At 40.4% G+C, this 25,181-nt stretch overlaps 2 protein-coding genes across 2 annotated transcripts; both read right to left on the minus strand.

The window, feature by feature from the left end:
• Nucleotides 1-2,898: 2,898 nt before the first annotated feature.
• Nucleotides 2,899-18,711, minus strand: LOC134863538 (stereocilin). The gene is made up of 29 exons (XM_063882098.1): nucleotides 18,612-18,711; nucleotides 17,372-18,499; nucleotides 16,373-16,397; nucleotides 15,681-16,257; nucleotides 13,866-14,753; nucleotides 13,650-13,712; nucleotides 13,437-13,562; nucleotides 13,050-13,216; nucleotides 12,776-12,962; nucleotides 12,105-12,220; nucleotides 11,892-12,024; nucleotides 11,613-11,795; nucleotides 11,006-11,044; nucleotides 10,745-10,921; nucleotides 10,281-10,430; nucleotides 9,239-9,297; nucleotides 8,984-9,107; nucleotides 8,754-8,836; nucleotides 8,535-8,670; nucleotides 7,840-8,042; nucleotides 6,949-7,039; nucleotides 6,695-6,866; nucleotides 6,432-6,601; nucleotides 5,496-5,651; nucleotides 5,248-5,390; nucleotides 4,351-4,499; nucleotides 4,040-4,137; nucleotides 3,218-3,365; nucleotides 2,899-3,027 (listed from the first exon to the last, which is right to left on the minus strand). Exons 1-29 carry the CDS (start codon nucleotides 18,709-18,711, stop codon nucleotides 2,948-2,950), a joined length of 5,871 nt encoding a protein of 1,956 aa, XP_063738168.1. The 3' UTR covers nucleotides 2,899-2,947.
• A 3,029-nt stretch (nucleotides 18,712-21,740) lies between these two features.
• On the minus strand, nucleotides 21,741-25,158 carry LOC134863177 (dynein regulatory complex subunit 4-like). Its single transcript, XM_063881512.1, has 11 exons — nucleotides 25,036-25,158; nucleotides 24,455-24,550; nucleotides 23,780-23,977; nucleotides 23,441-23,641; nucleotides 23,275-23,329; nucleotides 22,984-23,180; nucleotides 22,653-22,808; nucleotides 22,460-22,540; nucleotides 22,135-22,344; nucleotides 21,975-22,040; nucleotides 21,741-21,874 (listed from the first exon to the last, which is right to left on the minus strand). The coding sequence occupies exons 1-11, from the start codon at nucleotides 25,036-25,038 to the stop codon at nucleotides 21,800-21,802; spliced, it is 1,338 nt and encodes a 445-aa protein (XP_063737582.1). The 5' UTR covers nucleotides 25,039-25,158; the 3' UTR covers nucleotides 21,741-21,799.
• Nucleotides 25,159-25,181: the final 23 nt, after the last annotated feature.

Below are 25,181 nucleotides of genomic sequence, written 5' to 3' on the forward strand. Positions count from 1 at the left end.
AATTATAGATATTGTACTTTAGTCTGACCTCTTTCCTTCTACACACATAAACCAAAGGATGCGGTTCAATTATCAACGTTTAAGAGGAAAAACTTTAGATGAATAGGTTAAAAATGTAACTAAAAGATATCACAATGAGAAAACCCTAGTGCATTACTTACATTAAGGCAATTGCTTTTGTGTTACAAGTGTTTTAAAATGGTATGCTTGATCATGCCTTTTTTTTATATATACAGTGGGGCAAAAAAAGATGAGAAAGAAGCCTGTAAATGTTTATATTATACCTAACTATGAAGACGAGGATTGAGAAACAAATACAACTCCAGAAAAATCACATTGTAGACTTTTAAAGAAATGTAATTTTCAACATTTAAGATAATATGGTCAATACACCAAAAGTCACTCAATACTTTTTACATCCATTACTTGGCAATGACAGAGCAAACTTGTTTTCTTAAGTACTTCACAATGTTTTCACAACATTTTGGATGTATTTTGTGCCAATTCTTCATCCAGCAGTCCTCCTCTCTAAAAAAAAGCAGTGATGTTTTGGCGTGCAGGAGTGAAAGTCAAATCCCTCCAAGTTTTCATGATGGTTATAACATCTGGAGACTGCTAGCCACTCCAGGACTTAAATGCTAATCAAAACGAAAAACAATCCATGTTTCTGCGTTTGGTCATCATCTGAAAATACCCCAACATTATATAATCCCATGTGATGGGAAGGGTAGTTGATAAAAACATCAAATATGAGATACTGCCGAAGATCATTATTCCTTTACAGAATCAGTCGTTGGTCCACTTTAGAAAAAAAACAGCCAAATGTGTTTCACCCCATGCTTAAGAAGGTTTTCTTCTTTGATACAAACTCATGATTCTTTTTGCCCTCCACAAAGGTTTAAAAGTTTCTTACCAAAATTAGCAGTTCTATTTGTTTCATCTGAATATTACATATTCCAATCTCTCACTGTAATTCCAATGCCCTCATAAGAAAACTGTCAGACGGCGAGCCAATTAGGCTTAATTAAGCAGCGACAAAGTCAGAACTCAAAATTTAAGTTGGCGTACAGTGTGTTACCTAATGGAGCAAGCTATTATTTGTTCCAGCTTGTTCATGGTCATTCCACAAGGTCGCCCGACCGTGTGCTTCTAGGAGATTTTTGTTCAAACAGTCATTATCCTTTTTACCCCAACGGGGTGAAAATTTCTATGAGATGCCCCAAAATTTAGCAGAAATAAGCAGCCTCATTATGGTCTTACGATTTTCTCATAAAGTTTTAAAACACACCCTACAGTAGTTTCCTTCATACTCACCAAGCTGCTTACCTATTGCCTGCCATTCTAGTGGCCCACGCCTGGTGCAGCTCACACAATGTCTGCTGACTCCCCTGTCCCACAGCACTTTAGGTCTTGGCCATAGTGGAGTTTGGAGTGACTGTTTGAGGTTGTGGACAGGTGTCTTTTATACTGATAACGAGTTCAAAAAGGTGCCATTAATACAGGTAACGAGTGGAGGACAGAGGAGCCTCTTAAAGAAGAAGTTACAGGTCTGTGAGAGCCAGAAATCTTGCTTGTTTGTAGGTGACCAAATACTTATTTTACCGAGGAATTTACCAATTAATTCATTAAAAATCCTACAATGTGATTTCCTGGATTTTTTTTTTCTCATTCTGTCTCTCATAGTTGAGGTTTTACCTATGATAAAAATTACAGGCCTCTCTCATCTTTTTAAATGGGAGAACTTGCACAATTGGTGGCTGACTAAATACTTTTTTGCCCCACTGTATGTTGGTAGCATTTACACTATGTTTTAGTGATATGTGATCTAGATTAATCTATGAATAATAAATGAGAAAAAGTCCTCTATAAATAAACGTTTATATTAACATAGTAATGAAACTGTAGGATTTGCTGTAAGTGCCAGTAGAGTGGGGATTTCAGACTCAAGAGTGAACCAAAAAACATATTTTAAGAGCTTAATCTAAGAGAAATGTAAGATTTCATACATTTTCAGGATAATAAGGTAAACACCAAAAGACACCACCATAAAACTTTCCCATTCAATTACTTACAGCATGAGCAAAACATTTTGTTTTTTAATTAACAATAAATATACAGACAAATAGATGAAGTGTAAGAAACAACTAAATTCATTTTGGATGTTTTCTTGCTGCCTTGAAGTTGTAACTTCAGTTGTCCAGTCAGTGTCCTAGTGCCATTCTCTAAAAAATGGAAAGCACATATGTTTGCGTGCAGGAGTGAATAGTAAATCATCCGTTTTACAGATATAGCAGTCTATAACAGTCCTGAGACTTCATCTATCCCCTGACTATGATGTTTTTAATGCTAACAAAACAGAAAAAAAAATCATGTTATCTCAGTTTGTACTCTAAATATACCAAACATTATATAATCTCAAAGGAGATGAGATATGTGATAAAAACATACAGAAAGTATAGAAGATACTGCGAGAGAGGACATGTATTGCACTTTAAGAGATTCAGGCAGTTTGTGTGTCATCATGTTAGAAATAAATGTGATGAAGATTTCAAATGTCGTTTATCATCCCAGTGTCTGTAGTTAAAGGGAAAGGATTTTTCATTCTGTTTAGTTCAATAACATATAATCTCAAGTGTTTTTGTTTGACCACTCATGCTGTAAAGTTTCAAAAGCCCTCTTCTCTGTCACATTAACATGTTTTATCGCATTGTTTCCTATAATTGTTTCATCAAAAGAATATTAAATATAGTACCATCTCGTGCACTTGTAAATTCTCAAGTGGACAGCCTCAATAAAAGAGAAAAATGTGCAGCAGAGCCCAATTAAGAGCGATTTAAATTAAAGGACCAACTGACAAAGGAAACAGAACAGTTCAAAATGTTTATTTGAAGTACAAATATGCTGTTACCAAGGGAGGTCAAAGGACAATTATTCTCATTCCAGCTTGTTAAATGAGTTGCCATAACAAGAGGCACAGAGCCAGTGAGCGGATAAAGAAGCTGTCTGCAGCTGGAGCAGAGTTTCTCCCTGTGGAAGCAGAAGCAGAGCATTTATCACTTTATTTACACCTCGTAAAAATCTGTGAGCGGAAACAAATATTACTATAATAAAAGAGATGCACTCACAAACATTTTATCAGGTAAATAAGACAACCTCATTATGAAGGAGGTTATTAAAAAGACATCTTATCATCATAAAGGTTTTTTTAAAGACACACCTCTCAGCTCCAGCAGTACGTCTCCTTCATATCTTGCGAGGCCGACAGCGTGTCTCTGCTCGGTGTCCAGCTCTGCCCACTGCTCTTCAGTGACGGCCCACGCCTGCTCTGCACTCAGCCACGACATCTGAACAGCACTGAACACCACCTGTCAAACACACACACACACACACACACACACAAACACACACACACACCGTCAGAACATTGTCATTCAAGAAATATATTTAGTTTTTCATTTTCGCCTGTCCTACATTTGTACTATACTTCAGTTTCCATATATGGTTATTGTTATGAACCTATTAGGGATGTTGTGATGTGCTGGTATTAACAATAACTTTGATGTTTCAAAAATTAATTATTTATATCATGTCAAAATACACTCCTGATTGTGTAAAAGAAATCCAGCATCTCAAAAAAAAAATCCCTTTCTGTTCTGGCTTTGTCTCCCTCCCCCAACATCCAACATAATAATGAGTAAAATTAGTTTGCCAAAAAAAGAAAGAAAACTGATCAAAGACAAAGATTAATTTATAGATATGGCAATAACACTTTTACTTTGAAAACTTTAATTGAATTTTGCTGGTATGACTTAAAATGTGTTCTTAAGTTTAGGTTGATAATTTAAAAAATGTTATCGATTCATTAATTTTACACTATTATAAGATTTTGATTGATGTTGAAGTAACATCTTAAATGTATTAAAGATTTACCATTGGTGCAACATAAAATATGTTATTAATAAACCTTTGTAATGAAGCAATAAAGTGTTCTGTAGGTTAGCTTGAATTTATTAGCGACAAAATTGAGGTTAACACTCACTGCTATTTTTCTCGGGGTCATCAGGGCGATGGCTTCAGGTGTGATTCCCTCCACCTGTTCTTGTACCAGAGCTGACAGCACCATGTCCTCCAGGCCCACTGGACCGAGACACCAATAATGGTTAGTCAGAAAATGATCTTCTTCATGTAAAATCACAGGGAGCATGCAGTACACACCCAGGGATATTTTTAATTGCAACTACCCATACAAGAGCTGTCATTTCCCGCTCGCACACTTCTCACTTAGAACAATTAAGAAAAGGTTTATCACAAAAACGTTTATGCCCCGAAGGATATTATGTTCCATTGTACCTGCTAATGTCCCAATTTCTGTGAAAACTTCTGGTCCCCAAGCGCTGAGTGGACCGAAGGCCTCAGGTCTAGACAAACGGCTTGTCAACGCCTCCATCTGCTGCTCTGTGCACGGCAGGGACGTCTCCCGCAGGAACAGGACAGCCAGACTGCAGTGTGACAAAACAGTGTGCATGTTATCCTCCTCTGGGGTATGCAGAATGTTTTAAGAGGTTTGTGATACTAAGCAATGTGTATGAGCCTCGCATTTGTAGGCAGGAGGATGTAAAGTTCATGCATGTATCTCTGAAACCTAAAACAAGTTATTCTAAAGGCTGCTTAGTACTGTTGTCTTGGTGCAGTATTCGTCAACATCTTTGGACGGTATGTGTCAGATGTACTGAGACCAGTTAAAGTAAAGAATACTCTGTTAAAGTCCCACATTCAAGTACAAAAGTGTAAGCAATCAAATGTAATTAAGGTACAAGTAAATGTACTCATGATGCACAATCACACAATAGAAAGTATAAAAACAGCTTAAAATGGATATAATTAAATAAATACCTCAACATTGTTTAAGTGCAGTATTTTAGTAAATGCATTAAGTCAGATATTAGCACTGGGTATATGTTCATCTTTGTTTTGATGCCATTTACCTTTCTTGTATACATGTCAAAATTATTTTTGATGACATATTGCTGAGTGTGATCCTTCTTTTATAGCTTGTCATTTGGTCTTGTTTGGTCTTGGAAATTGTTCCCCGAGCAGATGGCACCTTGTATGGCAGCCTCCACCTCTGTATGAGCGGGTGAATGCTGACTTGTATATGTGAAAGCACTTTGAGTGGTTGTAAAGACTAGAAATGCATTCCTTTTACCACTAAACATTTACTATTTATACTTTAGATGTGTGACTGACCTCAGGCTGTAGGCACTCAGTCTTCTGATCTCTGAGGGATAAAGGCCACACATCAGATGGCCAAATGTTGCCAGATCAAGAGCCGTTAACTGCTCCACCTTCAGTTTTCGTTTCCGCATCACACCTAAAATCACCGCTCTCATCTTTTAAAAAGAAACATTAAAGACATCCTTATAATAGCAAAGTCTTTAAGAGGAGAGTACTCCCGTTATACTTCAAGTCGTACATCAAAATGTAAAATGCTGAACCTTTTTTGGGCTCCAGTGTGTCAGTGTCCCCAGATGTGCCAACACTCCCTGATCTGTGAGGTTGGCGTCGTGCAGCTCTCTGTCTCCCATCTCAGTCACCAGCGGGCCCAGAGCCAGCACCTGATCCGGCCCCAGCTCTCTCACCGGACTGAAGGACTGGAGTGAGTGAAGAACCAGAACATGTTCAACCACAGATTATGTTGATGTTAAATCACTAAATGTCTGCTGTCAAAATCACGTCACAGTCAAATTTGTTTAAACTCATTTTGAGGTTTGGACTGTTGGTTGGACAAAACAAACACTGTGAAGGTGTCACTTTGGGCTCTGAATAATAATCTAATAATCTCACATCGGCTATAATAAAATGTTGGTCACAGGTTACATTACAAAACTTTTACCTATGATTTAACAGTGTGGTATTATAACTTTTACTGAGATTGGCCTGATGGAAACATACAGTATACCGGTACTACAAAGATAAACATCTACCTACAGTCGCTGGATGGACAAATTAAAAAGTTTCATGTATACAAAATGCAAAGATTATTCAAAATAATGGGGGGGGGGGTGTTCTATAATTACTCAATTGCGTCTGTTTTATATGTTTCTTTGTTTATATTATTGTTGTTGTTGCATTTTACCCCACTCTTACAACAAAAGTGATTCACAAGGGCTTTTAGTTATTCCCTCGACATCATTTTGTATTTTTTCCTTGTTTTTATTTATTTATTTTCTTAGAATAGTTATATACTCAAGGGAAAATAGTAGTTGGACCTGTAATGATGGGTTTTATGGGATATGTGAGAGGGGGTGAGTAATGGGCTGATTCAGCCATAGGGCTTTTATATCGAAAACAATAAAGATAATGTTTGGTTGAAAAAATAAATATATTTGAGACATTCTAAATCTCTTGTGGTTTTTCACAGTTTTACTGACCTGCCTGAGTTTCACCCACAGTGCTCTGCGTTGCTCAGAGCTGAGAGAAGCATCCTGAGCAAAAACTTCTACGCACTGTTTCAGATCCTGCTGTGACATACGGTTCAGCTGAGTGGAGGTCCAAGCTGAAGGAAACGTCCCTCTGATGTCTGCACAGCTTGGAACTGGCACTGCATAAAGAGATGGCAGTGAATGTAACACACTGTTACACAAAACATAAGCCACAGTATCACACCAGCTTATAAAGACAATATTCAGAGAACCTTTGGCCCTCCTGCTCCGTGCTTTGACAATCCCTCGAATGAGACTCTGAGTCTTCAGTTTCTGTCGCTGCTGGTCCACACACTGAGCAACACAGACTCCGCCCACCGCACTGTCCTCCCAGAGACTTTGACCCTCCAGCACCTGCTCCACTGTGTCTTTATTCAACACTGTCTGCACAGGAGAAATACATATTAGCATGCCATGTCTTAGAAAAAGGATTCATTTGCTTTGGTTAATGCTCATAGGTACTTACCAGAGGGATGGAGTTAATCTGCTTTGTCGAGAGGGAAAACACCAGCCGGCCCAAATGTTCCACATCCCCAACCTGCCATTTAGACGGCTCCCTGCCAATGAGTACATTTATCTTACCATCACTTCAGATGTATGCATTCCATGTTTAAGCATATTTTCTACAAAGTGACATCACTGTGTAACACTTGTGCTTCTATTGGCTAGTACTCCAACACATTGTACTTGAAAGTCTAAATGGCAGGATGACTTTAAGGGGTTGACCAATCACAACAGAGCTGGCCACCTAACCAATCAGAGCAGACTGGGCTCTGGTTTCACACAGAGGGTGAAAAGAGGTGCTGCATGGAGTTAATCTGCTTTGTCGAGAGGGAAAACACCAGCCGGCCCAAATGTTCCACATCCCCAACCTGCCATTTAGACGGCTCCCTGCCAATGAGTACATTTATCTTACCATCACTTCAGATGTATGCATTCCATGTTTAAGCATATTTTCTACAAAGTGACATCACTGTGTAACACTTGTGCTTCTATTGGCTAGTACTCCAACACATTGTACTTGAAAGTCTAAATGGCAGGATGACTTTAAGGGGTTGACCAATCACAACAGAGCTGGCCACCTAACCAATCAGAGCAGACTGGGCTCTGGTTTCACACAGAGGGTGAAAAGAGGTGCTGCAGCACAGGCAGTATGAAAGAAATAAAGACCTTTTTGAACATTAAAACATGTAAACAACACAAAATATAAAAAAAATAGATCAATATTAAAATTGTTGTGTCAATGTCCAACTGTTTTTAGTTGGCTGTAAGTAGTCAATAAATCACTTTTGAAATGAAGAGTGTCAACATTTTATGGACCCCAGACTTACAACCAGGACATGAGGAGTGTTTTTACCCGAGCAGTTCTCTCTTTGTAAGCAGGGCACTCATTTCTCTCAGAGTCTCTTTAGGAAGGCAGAAACCTCTCATCTCCTCGAGCCGCAGAGCCAGAGCTGCTCTGTCTACCAGAGCCAAACTGTCCCGGTCCAGGAAAGGCAGTAAAGGCCCAAGGACGTCAAGAGTGGAACCATCAATCTCCCCCTGAGCCTGAAAAGAGCCCTGCAGAGCACCTCACAGTCAGCAGGGCTGGATTACAGGGATTTCACACTGATTTGACTTCACTTGTGTGAATAGCTGTTGAGAGGATAAAGCAGGTTATGTTCTGAATCTCTTTCTCCATCTGTTCCTCTATTTGTGTCTCTGTGTGTTGTTTGTATGTGGTTTCTTGAAATAGCCTGGAAAAAAACAAATGCTGTGTGGTCTGTCTGCCATGTTAGTGTGTTTAAATAAAACAAATACATGAGTCACCGACACTCAGGCAAGCGCTAAATTCATTTTACCAGAAATAGCATTTGTTCTGAATGCTCATGGTGCCAGTTTATCATCTTAATTGCCCTGAGGTTAATTAAGGATTTCTGTTTCAACATAATGACATTAATAAATTACATGCAGCATGGTTTCTGATCACTTTTCTATTTTAAGAAATGTGTCAACTCCAGAACATCATGTTAAGATATGCAGTATTTTTTTATGGGCTGTGTTTGTGTTTACCAGCTCAGTTACGGCTTTCTCTGCTAAGTTTATCTGCTTGTAATGTGGCAGTCTGAGGAAATCCGCAAAGTTTTCATGAATGTGGTCCAGAATGGCTCTGAAGGATACATTAGAGAGATCCTCTATCATTGTCACACTGAAATAGAACAGAGCAGAGGTGTAAATGCAGTTACTTTGGAAAAACTGTTAAATATTTATGTTTTAAAAAGAGATACATACGGTAAAGTTACAGCAAACTCAGCGCTCAGAACACCGAGGTCGAGCTCAGGTTGTTTCCTCAGTTCTTCTACGATACATTTTCTCTGGAAACACAGAAGAACATATCTGAACTTCTTAGAATCAAACATAATATTGTGATTTGAAATGGGAGATAAACACACTGATGAATCAATGCTACGTATAAGACTATAATAAAGACTTTGCGAGGTGCTGAAGTGTTTGTTCCTCACCAGAGCCGGTCTCACGCCTCCAGGGAGCTCACTGACAAACTGAAGCAGCTCTGCAAAATCTGTATCGTTGATCCAAAGCCTCAAAAAATCACAACTCATGCCACTGGCAATTTGACCCAGATCCCTAAAAGTAAAAGACAACTTTATTTAAATTGGGAGAATCAGACAAATGAAAATAAGTGCAGTTTGCAGGTCAAAATACTAAATGATTTAAATCAATGATGTCAATGCTCTGGTGCAATTCGTCCAACTTACCTCACCGTCTTGTGGGTAATGTTTTTAAATGTGAGGATCTTTTTGAACAGAAGCTGAGCCTGCCACGACAGAAAAAATATATAATATTGTTCACACATTTTTCATATAATCCCATAATCCTCCCATACAAGCCAGCATTATCCAAGACACATGTTTCTAAAGGATTAACCCGTTCCACCAGACTGCTTCAAAGCCAGTCACAGACGGGACACAAGATTGGACTATTGGACATTGATAAACAACCTCATAAAAATATCTATGTTACACACCTACAAACGTTTGCAAAAGGAATACTTTTTAATTGTAACTCTCATGTGAGTATCTGTGTTGTTAATGTGGGTTTCTTTGCTCTATTCTTTGTTAAGGGTGGTTGTGTTCTATATATAAAATAAGTATCTCTATCTGTTGAAGCTGTGGAAACATGCCTCAAACTTTTGTTTTGCTTAAACTTCAACTCCAGCTACACAGCAAAAATGTAGTCTGGATTGAAATTCAACACAGGTTTTCTTTCAGTGATGTAGCCCACCAGATACACTATCTTGTATTTGTTTTCTTTTTTTAAATCTTGGAAAGAATATTCTATGAAAGCTGCAATACCTAATAAACTAAATGTCAAACAAAATTGCAAAGTATAGAAAAACGTAACTTTTGGGTTGTATAAATATCATATTTTTGGTGTGTCACAGTACACTTCGATGCAAAGGGCAAACTTTATGGATTTGACTCAGGTCTTGTTAGGCCGGGAACAGGAGGTGAAATATACTCTTGGCTGTGACAAAATCCCTTTAAGGTAGCCATTATTAATTTATACTACACTTCTCTACACCATTGTATTACATCCAAACTAATTAGCTTGATGGCAGCTGATGCGTGTGGAGTATTAATATCCTGAAAGGCTCATCTGAAGCATATCTAATGAGTTGCAGATTAATGGGACCGAAGCTGGTAACATTTTCTTCTTTAGTCAGGGTACCGCAGACCCATTGTTGTTTTATCAATACAGTGTGAAACACACAAAGGTAGGTTAAGGCAAAGTGCGCACCTGCTGTGGCGACCAGCGCACGTCTCTGTACAGGCTGACATCTCTTAGAACTGTTTCCCCATTTAAGGTTTCTGTCAGCTTCCTCAGAGGGACCAATGGCAGAAGACAGTTTACCTGCTGAGTGATGTTCTGCAAGTCCCTGCGCAGAGCCTGTAACTCACAGAACAAAACAAGAAGGGGAATTTAAACTAAGAAGCCTTTAATGAAAACACAAAAAGAGATGACGTGGATCAAATGAATACTTCCTGGAAAACCAAATGCCAAATTAGCTAGATAATTAGTTCACAGTTTTTTATATTAACTTAATGTGATATTTCCCCATGAGATGTATCTGTCAGGGAGGAAATTAACCTTACCACCTCTATTGTCAATGAAATCCTCATGTGACAACAGACAAGCCACAGCTAATTATAAGTAGGGATGAAAAGACAAGAGAATTGTTGCACAGACATTAGCAGCGTCACCTCCTGCATTGCATTGTATAGCATGGCTCTTTGTCCGGGTTTAAACTCAATTATCATCGTCCCCCAGCACTGACAGTGGGCAGCATCACTGATCTCAGGCCACTGGAGGTCTTTGAGCACAGTGGGGGAGAGACCTGAGAATAATGGCTTCAGTCTGCACAGTTGGTCTACAGTGAGCTGCCAGGGAGAGAGAAACACACTGATGAAAGTGCAATGGGCTGAAAAGCAAGCAGCGAAATGTTTAGAAAACGGTTTACTTACAGTGGTGTTCTGTGAGATCTTGGATAAAATTTGAAAAGCCTGGGGACATTATTATTGTTATTAAACATGAACAGATATAGAAACAGAAATATAGAATTGTTATTGGGTAGGGGTCACATATTTTACACATTATCATCTTGTTTCACTAGAAATTTGGTAGTAATGGTTTGCAGTTCTGAGAAAAATCCTCACAGTCAATGTAACAGTCATGTCTGAATCACAGTTCCTGTAGCGTCGTAGAGAAAACACTTTTTTTGATTTGTTCATGAAATGTACATTTTTTTAACTTCTTTTTTTACACAAAACGTTTGTTTTTCTAATATCGAATCACTTTTTCAAAATATTTCATAGGCCTATTCAGTTTCATCATAAAGACTTGCGTGACAAAACTTGTCTTTATTTATGTGTTACTTAGATTGTTGTTAATTGAATGCTGTGGGACTCAAACTCAACTCACTTATATTCTCAGATATATGTCTGTTTGAACATTCATGCATTTCTTCAAACACTTTGTAAAGCACGTTGGACCTGACTAATAATCGGAAATGGTGAACATTTCCCACGTGACAAGGAGTCACATGTAAATGAAAAGTATTTTCCTGCTGACCTGCGCTGGGGAGTAACTGTGTGATCCTGGTTGTGAGAGGATTTCCAGAAGTTGCTGTGAGGGGTGCGACAGCAGGAAAGAAGCTTCTAACTGAGGAAACAGACCACTGAGGGCCGACAGCTCCCAGGGGGCCATGCTGCTGATGTTCATGGCTTCAACAGCGGGTATCAACCAAGAGGACAGCTGATCACGAAACATAGTTTAACAGACATAGTCAGCATTGAGGACATTGTTTATAGCAGATTTTCTATGTTGGACTTGAGAATAGTATCTGCTCACCCTGCCGCTGGTGCTGACGAACCCTTGTGACATGCACTGAGCCAGCTGCTGCCAGAGAGCCGAGGACACAGCCGAGTCCTGGAGAAATGAACCCAGCTCCACTGGATCCAGGTAACAGACAAGTACTCCTAACCTGCAAAACACATGGGATGTCACTTTGGTTTTTGGCACTTTAGAGAGAGAGAGACAAGAGAGAGAGTTTCTGGGTTTCACCTCGGTATGTCATCACGTGTGAAATTATTCTTCTTGCTGTAGAGCGTTCGCAGCACATGGCGCCCCCTTACACCATCCAGACTGCTGTTGCCTAGCAACTCTACCAGAGGAGTAAGCTAAAGGAGACGAGAAGAAATTATAAAAAGGATTCAGATTTGTACAAACAAAACATATAAATGCTTATAAAATAAGTTGTATAGCTCTGCTATAATTATCAACAAAAGTGAATACAGAACTGGAACGATTAGTACATATAGAAACATTTTTAATGGAATAAAGGTTCCAGCTTCTCAAATGTTCGCTTTTTCTGCTATCTTTCTATATTTGAAAACATCGTCTTCTATTCCATACATTTTTGTACTTAAGTAACATTCTTAATGCAGCAATTTTATTTGAAAGTAATTATTTTTAGAGTGTTTAATTAGTTATTTTAGTTAAGTAAAGGATCTTAATAACTTCTCCACCACTGAGTGATGGTTAAATGTTTGATGATGGTGGAGAGCTCTTCCAAATCTTCCATCACTGGAGTGATATCTATGAAGGCAATGGCATTAAATCCTTTTATTTTATTATACTCGTAAAACCCTTCTTGTGCCCTGTACAGGAGCATTTGTTTCTCTCTTATTTACCATGTCTGAGATAATAAACTGTGAGAGAGAGCTACATGTAACCTGTTTGGATGTCAGCTGCTGAAAATGACTGACTGGGAGGTAAGGCAGAAGCGGGAGGATTGAACTGAGAAAGTACGGTGGCCATGTTGGGACATCCCCAACCACACTGGACTGCAGGAGTCTCTTCACAAAGGCCTTTTTCTGCAGCGATTTCATCCCGGAGCTGTGGTCACGAATGGCTGTCAACCTAAAGAGCAACACAGAAGTTGTTAGCACCAGGTGAGTAAGATAAATAAAAAATAAACCCAAACTATTCCTTATGTCAGTGACTCACACGCTGTCGTTGACTATCAGGGATGCTGGGAAGCTCATGATATCAGAAACAGACATGAAGGGAATAAACTGAGACAGGTCCACGAACAATTCAGGGGTCACTCGGGGGAACTTATGGATGAAAGCAGCGGTCATTGTTTCCATGGCCTGCAACTCCTGTTGAGATGCCTGACAAAGAATACAAAAGAGTGGGACACAAATTGAAGTGCATTCAATTTGGCCCTCATTAAATATGCATGGACCATGAAATATATATTTTTTACAGATAAATAGAGCAAAGAAAGTGCATTAGTGTATCCCTCTGTCTGTTTGTTTTAGCTTGAGATGTCCCTGTAACAAAAAAATGTCAATGATAGTACAGTACATTATTCAGAGTTTGATGACCAACCTGATCGGTTTCAACTTGCAGCTGGTCCCAGCTCTGATGCATGTGGGATAGAAATCTCTTTACAGCATCTTTTTCAGCAGACATCACAAGAGTGCGGATGCTGTCTCTTGGCATTTGGAGGTACTCCTGGAAAGATAAAGTGATTCATCTAAATATAAAGTGAGCTGAGCTGTTGAAAAGATTCAATGGGAAAGTAGCTGCACAGGCCAGTACCTGCAGCAGGAACCTCAGGGCAGATGAGTTGTCGTCCCGCTGGATGAGGTCCCACAAGACCGGCTGATGTAACAGGAAGGAACAAGTTACTTTTTGCTTTGTGTGTGTGTATATGTGTAGAATCGGGGAATTGTCTCCCACGTGACAGGCGGGGATACTGACCACTATACTAACGAAAAGGTGTGTGTGTGTGTTTTTGTTTGTAAGCTATCTTACACTGAAGCAGCTCAGTAGGTCCTCTTTGAGAGTGGCATTCTGCTCCCTGCGGAGAAAGACTCCCACGGTGTGAAGGATGCTCCTTTGTGCCTCTGGCTGCAGTGCGGCCCAGGATGTGTTGTCAAGGAGACTTGAGAGGAGGATGGCTTGACCCAAACCTTGTCTCGCCTCTCTCTCCCCCTCATCCAGGCCCGAAGAGAGGCCCACCATGAAGTCCAGGACCCTCAACACATATCCAAGCGCCACTAAAAACCCTTCCTGCTCCCCCCCCTCGACTTCACACACACTGAGCTTGTGCAGAGCTTCCACCAGCATAGGAGCCGGGTCCACACACAGCTGCGATGTGTCAAACTCATAGGGCGCCGGGAGCATTTCAAAAAACCTCTGCAGGAGGCACTTCCTGCCCTCCAGTTCTGCCTGCAAATCTGCACAGAAATCAGCAAACTGAGGGATTAATGCTGCCAGTTGATTGTAAAGTGTGGCGTTTAGACAAATGTACTCTCTCAATCCATGTGTCTGCCCACAGAGCTCCATGAGCGTAGAGTTGGTGAAATGATGCACAGCCCACGCGCTGTACTGACAAGTCTCCTCAAAGTTGTCATCATGGGAGATGTTGAGTATCTTCGAGCAGTACACTGCGGCCCAGCTGCCCTCTGGCAGGGATTGTTGTGAGTCAGGGGACTCTCTCCCACACAGAGCTGAGATAAGGACGGAGTTGTTGGGTAGGAAACAGTGTCTGAAGGCCTGCGCAGTGAGCAACCTGCTGCCCAACTGGCCCAGGCAGTTATCATCGAGGACCGGACTTTCGATTGGCTCACTCGACAGCTGCACACACAGTTCATCTATACTCGTCAGGTTAAAAAAATTGTAGTCCTTTGTTGAAGCAGCCTGCAAATAATAAAGAAGAAGTAATTAAGAGTAGAAAAACAAGCAGAAACATACATACATTGCAAGTCTAGCACTGGAATAGTGAAGTAAAAATGTTTGCCATGTTTTGTGAAGTTAACTGCTGTAACTACAAACATTTTAGAGATATAAACGAAAAAGAACAACATGTTAACTGAACCCCCTTTGACCACTAATGTACACAATAAACATGTAAGACACCAGGCTTATTTTTTGTGGAATGGTTCTGAAATCGGTCTAAAAAGATGCATGTTAAGAATTTGTTGGCAGGGTATATGATCTGTGATCAAGGTGGACTTCTGGAAATAATTAGAATCGGAGGATGAAACCTTCTTACTGGTCACACACATGCACACAGCAGAGCACACACAGTGAAATTTGTCCTCTGCATTTAACCCATCCTAGTACTAGGAGCAGTGGGCAGCTATGGTGCAGCGCCCGGGGAGCAATGGGGAGGGGGGATTGGAGGTTTCCGGTGCCTTGCTCAAGGGCACCACAGTAGGGCCCAGGAGGTGAACTGGGACCTCTCCAAGTAGCAGTCCAATTTCCATATTTCAAGTCTGTTCGGGGACTTGAACCGACGATCATACGATGCCCAGTCCAAGCCCCTACTGACTGAGCCACTGTTGGACTGACTGACCCACTGCTGGACTTAAACTTAAATGGGTGGCAGTTTGGCTGGCAGTTCCATGTGAATTATTTTTTTATTTGAACTACTTTTTCTACCTTCAACCAAACATGATTCCTCCCTTTTACAGGAGTTCAAAATGTTCCAGTGTGAAGTAATTGTAGCCTGCAAAGCTATGATTTCAAAGAAGCTTCACTAACACTGAGCATGTTCTCAGCAGGCCTTAGATTTACCCTGACCCTAACTTCCCAGAACACCTTCATCACAAAGTGGCCCATTACCTGATGTGCTCTCTGCAGCCAGAAAGACGAGTTGGCACAGACTGTGTTGTTAAATTCATGGGCAAAGTACTCGCTGCACACATGAACCCAGAGGAAGTCCTCCTCAGCAGCAGATAGGTACCAAGCTGCATCAGAGCACGTAGCATGCAGGTCGAGACCCATGTGGGCATCAGCAGGATCAACTGACCCGTTCTCCCCTTCAAACAGTTTACAGTAGAGGAACACAGTGAAGTTGGACACGCCTGTTAATCCCGGGATGGATTCATTACAAGCCGCCTCCAGGATCTCTATAGAGGTGAAGTACTCCATGTCTCTCTGCTGGAGGCTGCTTTCTCTCCTTCTGCCTGTTTGTGGCTGGGAGCGCTCAGGCGTTGTAGGGGGGTCTTGAAGGTGTTTTCGATAAGACATTTTTTGTGAAGAGGAGCCTGTTTTTGGAGATGAGTGTGCCGGTGTTAGTCGTGATCTTTGTTCATATCCTTCAGTGGAGGGGCAGGACAAGAAAGGCAGTGAGCTTGGGAGACCCTGGGAGTTAACGCCCAATGCCTGAGTGTTCCACGTCACATTATGTCTTATCCCCCTGCATGGGTGTGAACAAAAGAATGGAGAAAAAATGTTTTTGCTTATAACTTACAGTCAAAAATGTGGACTGCAATGACACAAAAAGTTACTCTATATTCCTTAAAATATCTCACCATAAGATCAGTTGTCTCAGGTCACCTTGAAAAAAAGACAACAGAAAAGCAAATATGAACAGATGATCAGAGTATATGAGTGGTGGAATAGGGCAACTGGGAGCTCCTGCAGTACACCACCATGCCTGATGCACCAGTGCAGCTCAGCTAACAATGACCAAGATATAGAGTTACCGACATCAATGAGAGGATAAAGAGATTAGCTGGGCTATCAACAGAGGCTTTCACCGGCCGGGATGATTATAAAGATTTTAAAGCAGTGTCAGTCACTGTCTCTGAGTCTTTCAGGTGAAACCAGGGCCAGACTTATGAGGCTCTTTACATGAGTTTTTTAATCTGAGAATAAAACTAAATAAAATACTTACTTACTTTACTTCTTTACATTTTAATTAGCATTTTATTTAGTTCATGTCTGAAATATTGTGGATTTTTTTCACAACCATCCTCAGAATCCAATTGTGATATGTGTATCCAACTACAGCCACATGTAAGCTATAATTGGAGGAAGCCTTTTCTTAATTAATTACTATACTTACTAGAACTTTTGATTGAGAGAGAATAAAAAGAGAAAAAGCCCCCTGTGTACACATTATCATTAGCCCTAGAAAGCCTCAGATTTAATGCCACTTCAGAGACGACAAACTTTTAAGAATGAGGTCCACGTTCCGTTTTCCTCTCCTGCCTACAAGGACATAAGAGATGACGGTCATTTATGTTGATTTATTTTGGCTGGATGTCAATAAAAAGTTGAGTTCTGCTTCAGGGCACTTTTTACTTTCTTTACAGTTTTTATCTTTGAGGCTAGGGAGATAAGACAAAAAAATTTATCAGAAGTGTTAACATTTCTTTTAAAGTTTTGGTGATTGTGAACTCATAAGGATTCGCCATTTACACGAAAATTGTAAAGTGAATCAATCTATGTTCACATTGTGTGTGTGACAAGACAACTCAGGTCTTGTTAATGAGTTCTTATCTGTTATGATTTTGTAAAATACTCACCGACTGAGCACCGGCCCCGAGTGTTGGGCTGTGGCACGTCCACCAGGCTGCTGACATCATCAAGCAGCGCCATGGTAACTTGTGACACTTTCTTCCTCAGGTTACCGTAGACAGAACTACCCACCCTGTGTAGGAGGCCACTCCGCAGCCCATCCAAAGTCTGAACCAGAGCCAGATTCTTCTGTGCCATGGGGCCCCCTCTCTCTCCTCCACCTGATCGTGATAACGCCTGCAGCAGGAAACTTTGTATGGAGTCCGGATCCTCTTCTTCTGTGTCTTCCAGAGAAGCATTACCAGACAACCCATCATGTCTCATGGCCTCAGGGGGCAGGCTGAAGGGCTTTAAACGTCCAAACGCACTCGAGCTCCTACTGTGTTCAGCACCTTCCCCTGCTGGGTGTAGACTGACCACAGGCTTCCAGTTGCGTGTTTCTAGGAAGCGCAGCAGCTGCTGCAGCCAGCTTACATTGAAGGCACAGTCACTGCGACCCTTCAGAGCACAGATGAAGCCCTGCAGGCCTGCACTGGCCTGGCCATAGGTGCCACTGAGGAGAGCCTGAAGGGTAGCCTCAAACACAGCGCTCACTGTCCTCCAGTTCTGTGATAGGAACGTCAACAGGGGCTTTTGGGGTTGTCGCTCCGACAGACTGATGAGACTTTGCAGTAGCCCCAGGAACCAGTCCCAGTGAGGGCTGCCCCGCAGGGACAAAAACCAGTCCTGCGCTCTGACGCTGGGTCGGGGTGGCGCCTGGCCATTCCACTGGTTCAGGGCAGCACTGCCTTCAGACTGCAGGAAGTAATGCAGCACCTTCTCCCACAGCTGCTCCTCATCTGGCTCTGCCGGGGCCTCCTCCAGCTCAGCACCCATCTCCTGGAGGTACATAGAGATGTTGTAGAGGAACCCCGAGAGTCGGTGCCGGTCAAATGGCTTGTTCAACGAACGCAGGTTCTTGCTGGGGAGAAGGCCGAGTGTTTTTAGGCCCCCCACAATATTCCTCACCCAAGGGTGCATCGACTGTTCCCCGTTTGTTTCTGGAGGAGCTTTCTGAGGATTCCAGCCACTTCCTGTACTCCACTTTGAAATTATCTCCTTAAGAATGGCATCTCTCTGTTCCTTTTTACCACCTCCTGAAAAGTCCCGGTAGAGATAGCTTAAAAGCTTAGCACCATGTAAAAAAACACATGTTGTGATAAACAAAAAAATATTGTACTTAGCAACATGTTTTGGTGCTGCACTCACCTGTCTTCTCAGGAGAACCTTGTCCCAGTAAAACAGCACAGACGATGATGCTGGTGAATGTAAGAGTGGCCATCCCTGGCCCTTTTTCAGCCATCTTCATCTCATGGCAGCTCACACAGTGACACAGTGGTGTCACATATTTTTCCTCAGGCTGTTAATCCTAATGATTTCACAAAGTTTTGGGTTTTAAACAGGTGCTGCTTTTTTCATTTAAGTAATAGGGAGGACTCAAGGAGTAAAGTACCTCTACAGAGAGACGGGATATTAAAAGTTAATGACCGTCCACCACATCACCTTACCACTCTCACTGCGTGGGTACTAAAACAAGCATCAGTTATTTACGGATTCATTTACTCAAAGTCGATGACATGTTAAAGGGAAGTGATGCTGAAAATTGACAATGAATAAAAGTTACGAAGTATGAAACTAAAATACAGTTAAATACACAGATCTTTAGGAGATTACAGTTTAACAAGAATAGAAAAGATACATGTTTTCCTGTTGAAAATAGGTAGAATAAATTCTGAACTCACCAAAAGTTACAATCCATCATTTCGTTAAGAACCCTTTAAGCTTTGGCTTACTCAGCTGTACCAGCAGACTGGAAGCTGACCTCTTTGTGAGTGTCACTCTCTGTTTCAGCATCACTCCGACTTTCTCTACCTCTCACTCTCTCTTCCTGCACTCCTCCCACCTGTGTCCTCAAACTCTCTCTGTGCTTTTAGCTGGCACTTTTTTCTCTCTGTGGTTTAGGTTAGATGCTTGACCTCATATTTCATGAGTTATCTTGCTATGCTACAGTATGTTGCTTGGCTGCTTTTTATGACAATGTGCAGTAAAAAAAGGGAGAGACATATCCATCAGTCATTAAGATCATGTATTTGTATGTTTTATACATTGTTTTGTGTTCCCGGTCCAGTATTTTGGGCCATCCCAAGGCTACAGGAAGGTCACAGCACTCAGCTAGGTGCTCAAACAAGGTGAAAATCTGGATCATGTTAATCACACCTAGGAAATATATCCCATTCTCTAACTGTCCGATGTCTCCCATCTGACTGATTCCCTATTGAACCATCTCTCAGCTGGGACTCATCTTGTGACTCTGGGTCGGTTGGGGGTGTAGTCTTACCGACGGGGACGGGGCCAGCAGAGACTGTGCAGGCTGTCAGTGTTTGGACACATTTATCCCTCTGCCAGGCAGACTTACAATTGAGCCCTGTGAAAGTGCGCAGCAGCCGGCTCCCCAGAGTCAGACCCCTGTCTGCGGGCCTGAAACCCAAGAGGGCCAAGTGAAAGGACCCCCCTCCCTCCACTTGCTTTAGCTGTATGATACTGTGGCCTGCACAGGGACAATAACATCCTCCTGTATTATTGATACCACAGGGAACAGCGATCACTCATTGCTGCAGGGCTCGATTCACTACAGGAATATTCAATGAGAAACCGGATCCCCACCATACGTTTCTCCTCTCTCTGCTGGAAACTCAGGCATGGCAGAAATCCGCTGGTGAAACTCACTGTTGAGATTTGGATACTTGGTTTGAGTCCAACAGTTTTTCCCCCATCAATGGAAGTAGAAAAACATCAATACATCAAATTACCCCATTAAAAAAACACAAATCCCTTTTACACAAAAAAACCATTGAGCATTATATATAGTAGTATACAGGTTTCCAACACAGCCTCTCAGCAACCGGATTGTTTTTTCCATTAAATCCAACAAGGAACCTTAATCTTCACATTTTTTCCCCCCTGAAATAATACAATAGTTTTTTCATAAGGAACACAGGAAAACAATTGTTTCGATCGCCATGACACAGAGGGGTTTAACCACTACTGCACCTATTGGCTGCTGTTATTGCTTTTCTGAAACTGTTTTCATAATATTACCATGAGTAAATCTCTTTAAAGAAAAGGCATGTGATATTAGTTTATATACTTAAATGTTAAGATTTCAACAAAAAAAATAATGTGCTGTCCCAAAACAGAAAATGCTTCTTTTCTATTGAGATTGTTTGGTGAAACATACTAATTAATACTAATTACTAATATTAAATAATAAAACTTTTGCAACCACAAAAAAATATCTTTCTATATCTGTAATTTGTAAGATGTTCCTATCACTTTCAGTTGAAATTAATAGATCAGTCCTAGTCATATTTGTTTGTTAAATTGTTAAATGTGTGTCCCCAAATGTTGAGAATTACCTCTGCTGATTTTAGGAGTGATGATGAAAGCTGAAATCATTTTTGTGTTTATTTATTGATCCAGAGAATACAAAAAGCTAAATAAAGATGAAAAAGACAATCATTGCTGTAATTATTAAACATCATTTTTAAGAGGTTTTAGGAACTATTTATGTATTATATTTCCTCTAAGCCTGATATAAACCCGTCACTTTTTAAGGGCAGACAGATTGCACAAATGACCAAAATAGAGCAGATTATTCCATTATAATGAAAATGCTTTTAAAATGTTACGTATCCCTGAAATAAATTGGATGGATAAAAACATCACTTTTTTTCCCAGCCGTAAAAATACATATTCTCCATTCATAGCCAGAGATAATTTCCTAATGTTAACAGAACGCACCAAGCAGCCCATATCTGATTGTTGCAAAGTTCTCAGATCATTTAGTTTGTTTACTTTATAACAGTTAAGGTTTAGGTTAGGTGAATTTGGTCACACCCTTAATTTAAACATTCATTTAGGATGCACATTTTCAGTAACTATTTGATTCTAGTTTAATTTATGATATCATTTTTAATGTACTTCTGAATATCTCTATGAATTTATAGAGGTGAACTAATTTGAACAAAAAATTATAAAATTAAGGCATTCAAATATTTCTTTGTCTGTTACACAGTTTGCTGGTCTGTCTGAAAACTTCACTCTTTCTGCAGTTATTCCTCTCTGCCTTCGGAGGGCAGTATGAATCAAGGGCATGATGTAGCTCCTGGTTTAAACCAAGGGTAAACTCCTATCTGCTCATAACTACATTGTTCCAAATACAATTTATTAAATGAAGGAAACCTGATTGTATTAATTTCGTGCTTTGTATGAAAATAAAATGTGAGAAAGCTGTCAGACTAATGATATCAGACACAATGAAAGAGATGTTTTGCCGTTAACTTTTAGAGTTTATTACTTCCCATTGTTGGGCAAATCCAAGACTGCTCTCAAAGGGTTTATAAGAGCTCTTCCACCGGGACACCGAGAGCTCTTTGCTTTGATTCGTAGGTCAGCAGCAAGTCCTTACGAGCCTGCCGGATGGATACACACGAGTATGAACAGCACGACAGAATCAAAGTGAATATCATCATTTGTGAAATATGCACGACAGCAACTAAATAAATGACTAACCTGGGAAATCTGAGCTCTTTTATTCTGTAACTTCTTGATGGAATTATTACTGGAGTCAAGATATTCCTACAAGCAAATACATGTTTCTGTGATATTCTTGTTCAAACAATGTGCAATGTATGCAACGCGCATGATATACACTATTTCAAAGGAAGTTTACCTCAACTCTGTGAGTGACCCCATTAAGGGCAGTTTGGTCCATGTTAGAGGCAGAAATCACATAGAAGAGCTGAGCCTGCGTCTTCTCCACGCTGTCCGTCAGGCTTTTCAGCTTCAATTCCAACAGCGAGCTCTTCAAATCCACTTTCTGCTGCACCTTCTGAACATTCTCAGTGAATGTCTTGCATAGCTCATCCCTTTCCAGCTGAAGCTGTGTGACGTTCAAACACAAATAAATGCAAAAATATTCACATAAATACCCAAAAGTAATTCACATTCAACATTTGAGCTACGTATATGACAGGGAAACTCAATTTCAATCTTACCTTGCTGAATTTCTGTTCCATTATTCCATATTCCCGTTTCAGATCATCCAGCTCACTCTTTTTTAACTTTTCACGGATATCCTGTCAAAAACAGTTTCAAAGATTGACCTTGTGCCAATGTACAGTATGCTACGAAATGTACTGATAAGGTCACTGCAGTAACACATGGTAATGATCCTTGTAACCAACAAACCTTTTTAGTTGAATAGCCTTTCATTTTTCTTTCCTTTTCAGCGATTTGCTCTTTGACGTTGGATAGATGCTCATTGAGACTATTGTTATCTTGCAGAAGACCATCCAAAAGCTTTTGGTTCAGTTTTTGTTTATAGGTGATCTGGTTTACTGGTTGCTGAGAAAAAACAATTAAACATCCCCTGTTAATAAAATAAAACCTGATCATTCTTTCGATTTTATCAAATAAATTCAAAATTGGTAAGTACTAAAAACAAAATCAGCATCAGGCCTAAACAAAACTTCTGAAATGCCGTCAGTCTGACACATATGCAGAATGCATGAAGTCCTACCTTGTCACTCGAATTCAAATGCTCAGGCATGCTATCAATGAGTGCTTTAGCTTCCAAAAGGAATTTTTTGTTGTCTTCTATAAGAGTGTTAATGTGGTTGTTCCAATGGTCTTCTCTCTGACCAGTCTCTTGTTTCTTAATGTTGTCCAGCTCTAGTGGCAGTAAATCCATGTCTTTCGAAAACTTGGCTTGGATTCCTACTCAATTTGTGACAAAAAATGTTAGCTTGATTTGAGTTTTTACAGCACCCGGTGACACGTTCAAATCAAAATGAGATTAGTTGTTTTTTACCTGCGAGTTGCTTCTTCAAGCTGTCCGTTAAATCAGTAATTTCTTGAGCATGTTTCTGTTGAAATAACAACTGATCGTTAACTTGTTTAAAGTAGTAAAGTGTAAAGGAAAAAAATCATTCCACAGATCCTTATGTGTAGCGATTACAAAAGTGTGTACTACAAACCAGTTCAAGTTCCTGCATCAGGTTTTCATCATTGAGTTCCTGCTGGTCGACCATGATGGCCCTCATGTCCTTATGAAGCTGAGTCTCGAGTTGTTGTTGCTCTTTCTGCCTCACCTGAGTGAAGACTAAAGCATCTGCCCTCAATTCAGAGATTGTGTTCTGGTGTTCACACAGGAGGTGCTTCATCTTCTGCTTATATACCTGGTGCGGAAAAGGAATCAAATGTGCTTTAATAAAGCTATTCATTAAGAAATTACCTGCATATGAAGGGGGGGCTTCTTCCATAAAGTTATCGGTGTTAGCATGAAGAGCTACAAAACAATTGCGTAATAACTTCACCTTGATCTCCACTTGGTGGTGCGCCTCATCATCTTCTATGTCCTTATCAAAGTTCTTCCGTTCAGCCTTGACCTCCTCAAGTTGTCTTTCTGTGATCTTCCAAAACGTGTGGATTTTGTCCCTCTCGAGCTGGAAGTAGTTTCTCTCTTCCCTTTCTCTATCCAGCTCCTCTCGAAGACGCACAATGTGTTCTTCCAGCTGAAATACAGAAATATGTTTTAGTGTGGACACTTCTGAGCCAGAAAGTGTGGATGAGACTGTAGATTATTTTTTATCCTAGAGGGATATGTTAAAGTCCAATTTCCTGTTAAAGTGAGCAACTCAGGCTTTAAAATTAAATCTAATAAACATTTTCTATGGCTCTGAAGGAAGACCTGATATTGGCTGTGTTCCAAGTAACATGCTTTATCTTTTTACTTTTAGTATACATGCTGGTACTTTTGGCAGACTGTATTGGACGTACAGACATTCTAAATCTTTTGTAAGCACTCACAAAAAGCTTCCATTAAAACCTGTTGGATTTGAGCTGTACGTGCCATGCTAACTCACTCAAACACTACCTTTAATGTACCTTTCCGTTTGAGCAGAGTCAAGCATCATTCCACTTTCAAACACACACACACGCACACACACACACACACACACACACACACACACACACTCTTCAGCTCTGACCTGCTCCTTGGACATCTCATCTTTAGTAAGGCCATCAATAAGAGTGGGAGTCCTTGCCTTTGGAGGCTTTTTACTTGATCCTTTCTTTTTGGGTGGCTGTAAAAAGTCAACACATTAGAACAACACTTTTTTTTGCTACTTTGTACTTCTAGCTCACTACAATTAGGATTGCTGCTTTATTTACAACTGCAGTAAAATTCACAAGCTATCCTGCAGTTTACAAGTTATTAACACATGCTCCGCCTTTGCAGTCTTTGATAATGTTTAAACGCATCAATAATTTTAATCAAAACAAATAATACATTCTTTTTGAATATACCTGCATAATGACTACTTTTACTTTGATGCTAATACTTTTGTACTTTTACTTCAGTAACATTTTGAGTGCACTTACTTGTAAACAGAGTATTCCAACACTCTGGTACAAGATTTGGGTATTTATTCCACCTCTGCACGAGAAGCACAAATGGGTGTTGCTATGATAGCTGATGATAGCTGCTAACGTTAGCTGTTCACTGCAGTTGGTTCAGTACAAACCCACATTGTTGCAAATAAAATAAATTAAACAACACTTTACTCACCATCTGTATATTGCGCCACCTACACAGATATAAGGGGAATGTTTGGTCAAAATGAGAAGCTAGCTAGCATAGGAGTAAGCACTCAGAAGAGTCAAGCCTTTACTTTCAAACATGTGTTGCCATAGTGACAAGAACACATTGTAATG

The sequence above is a fragment of the Eleginops maclovinus genome, chromosome 4, assembly GCF_036324505.1.
Source record: "Eleginops maclovinus isolate JMC-PN-2008 ecotype Puerto Natales chromosome 4, JC_Emac_rtc_rv5, whole genome shotgun sequence".
Classification (NCBI taxonomy): domain Eukaryota; kingdom Metazoa; phylum Chordata; class Actinopteri; order Perciformes; family Eleginopidae; genus Eleginops; species Eleginops maclovinus.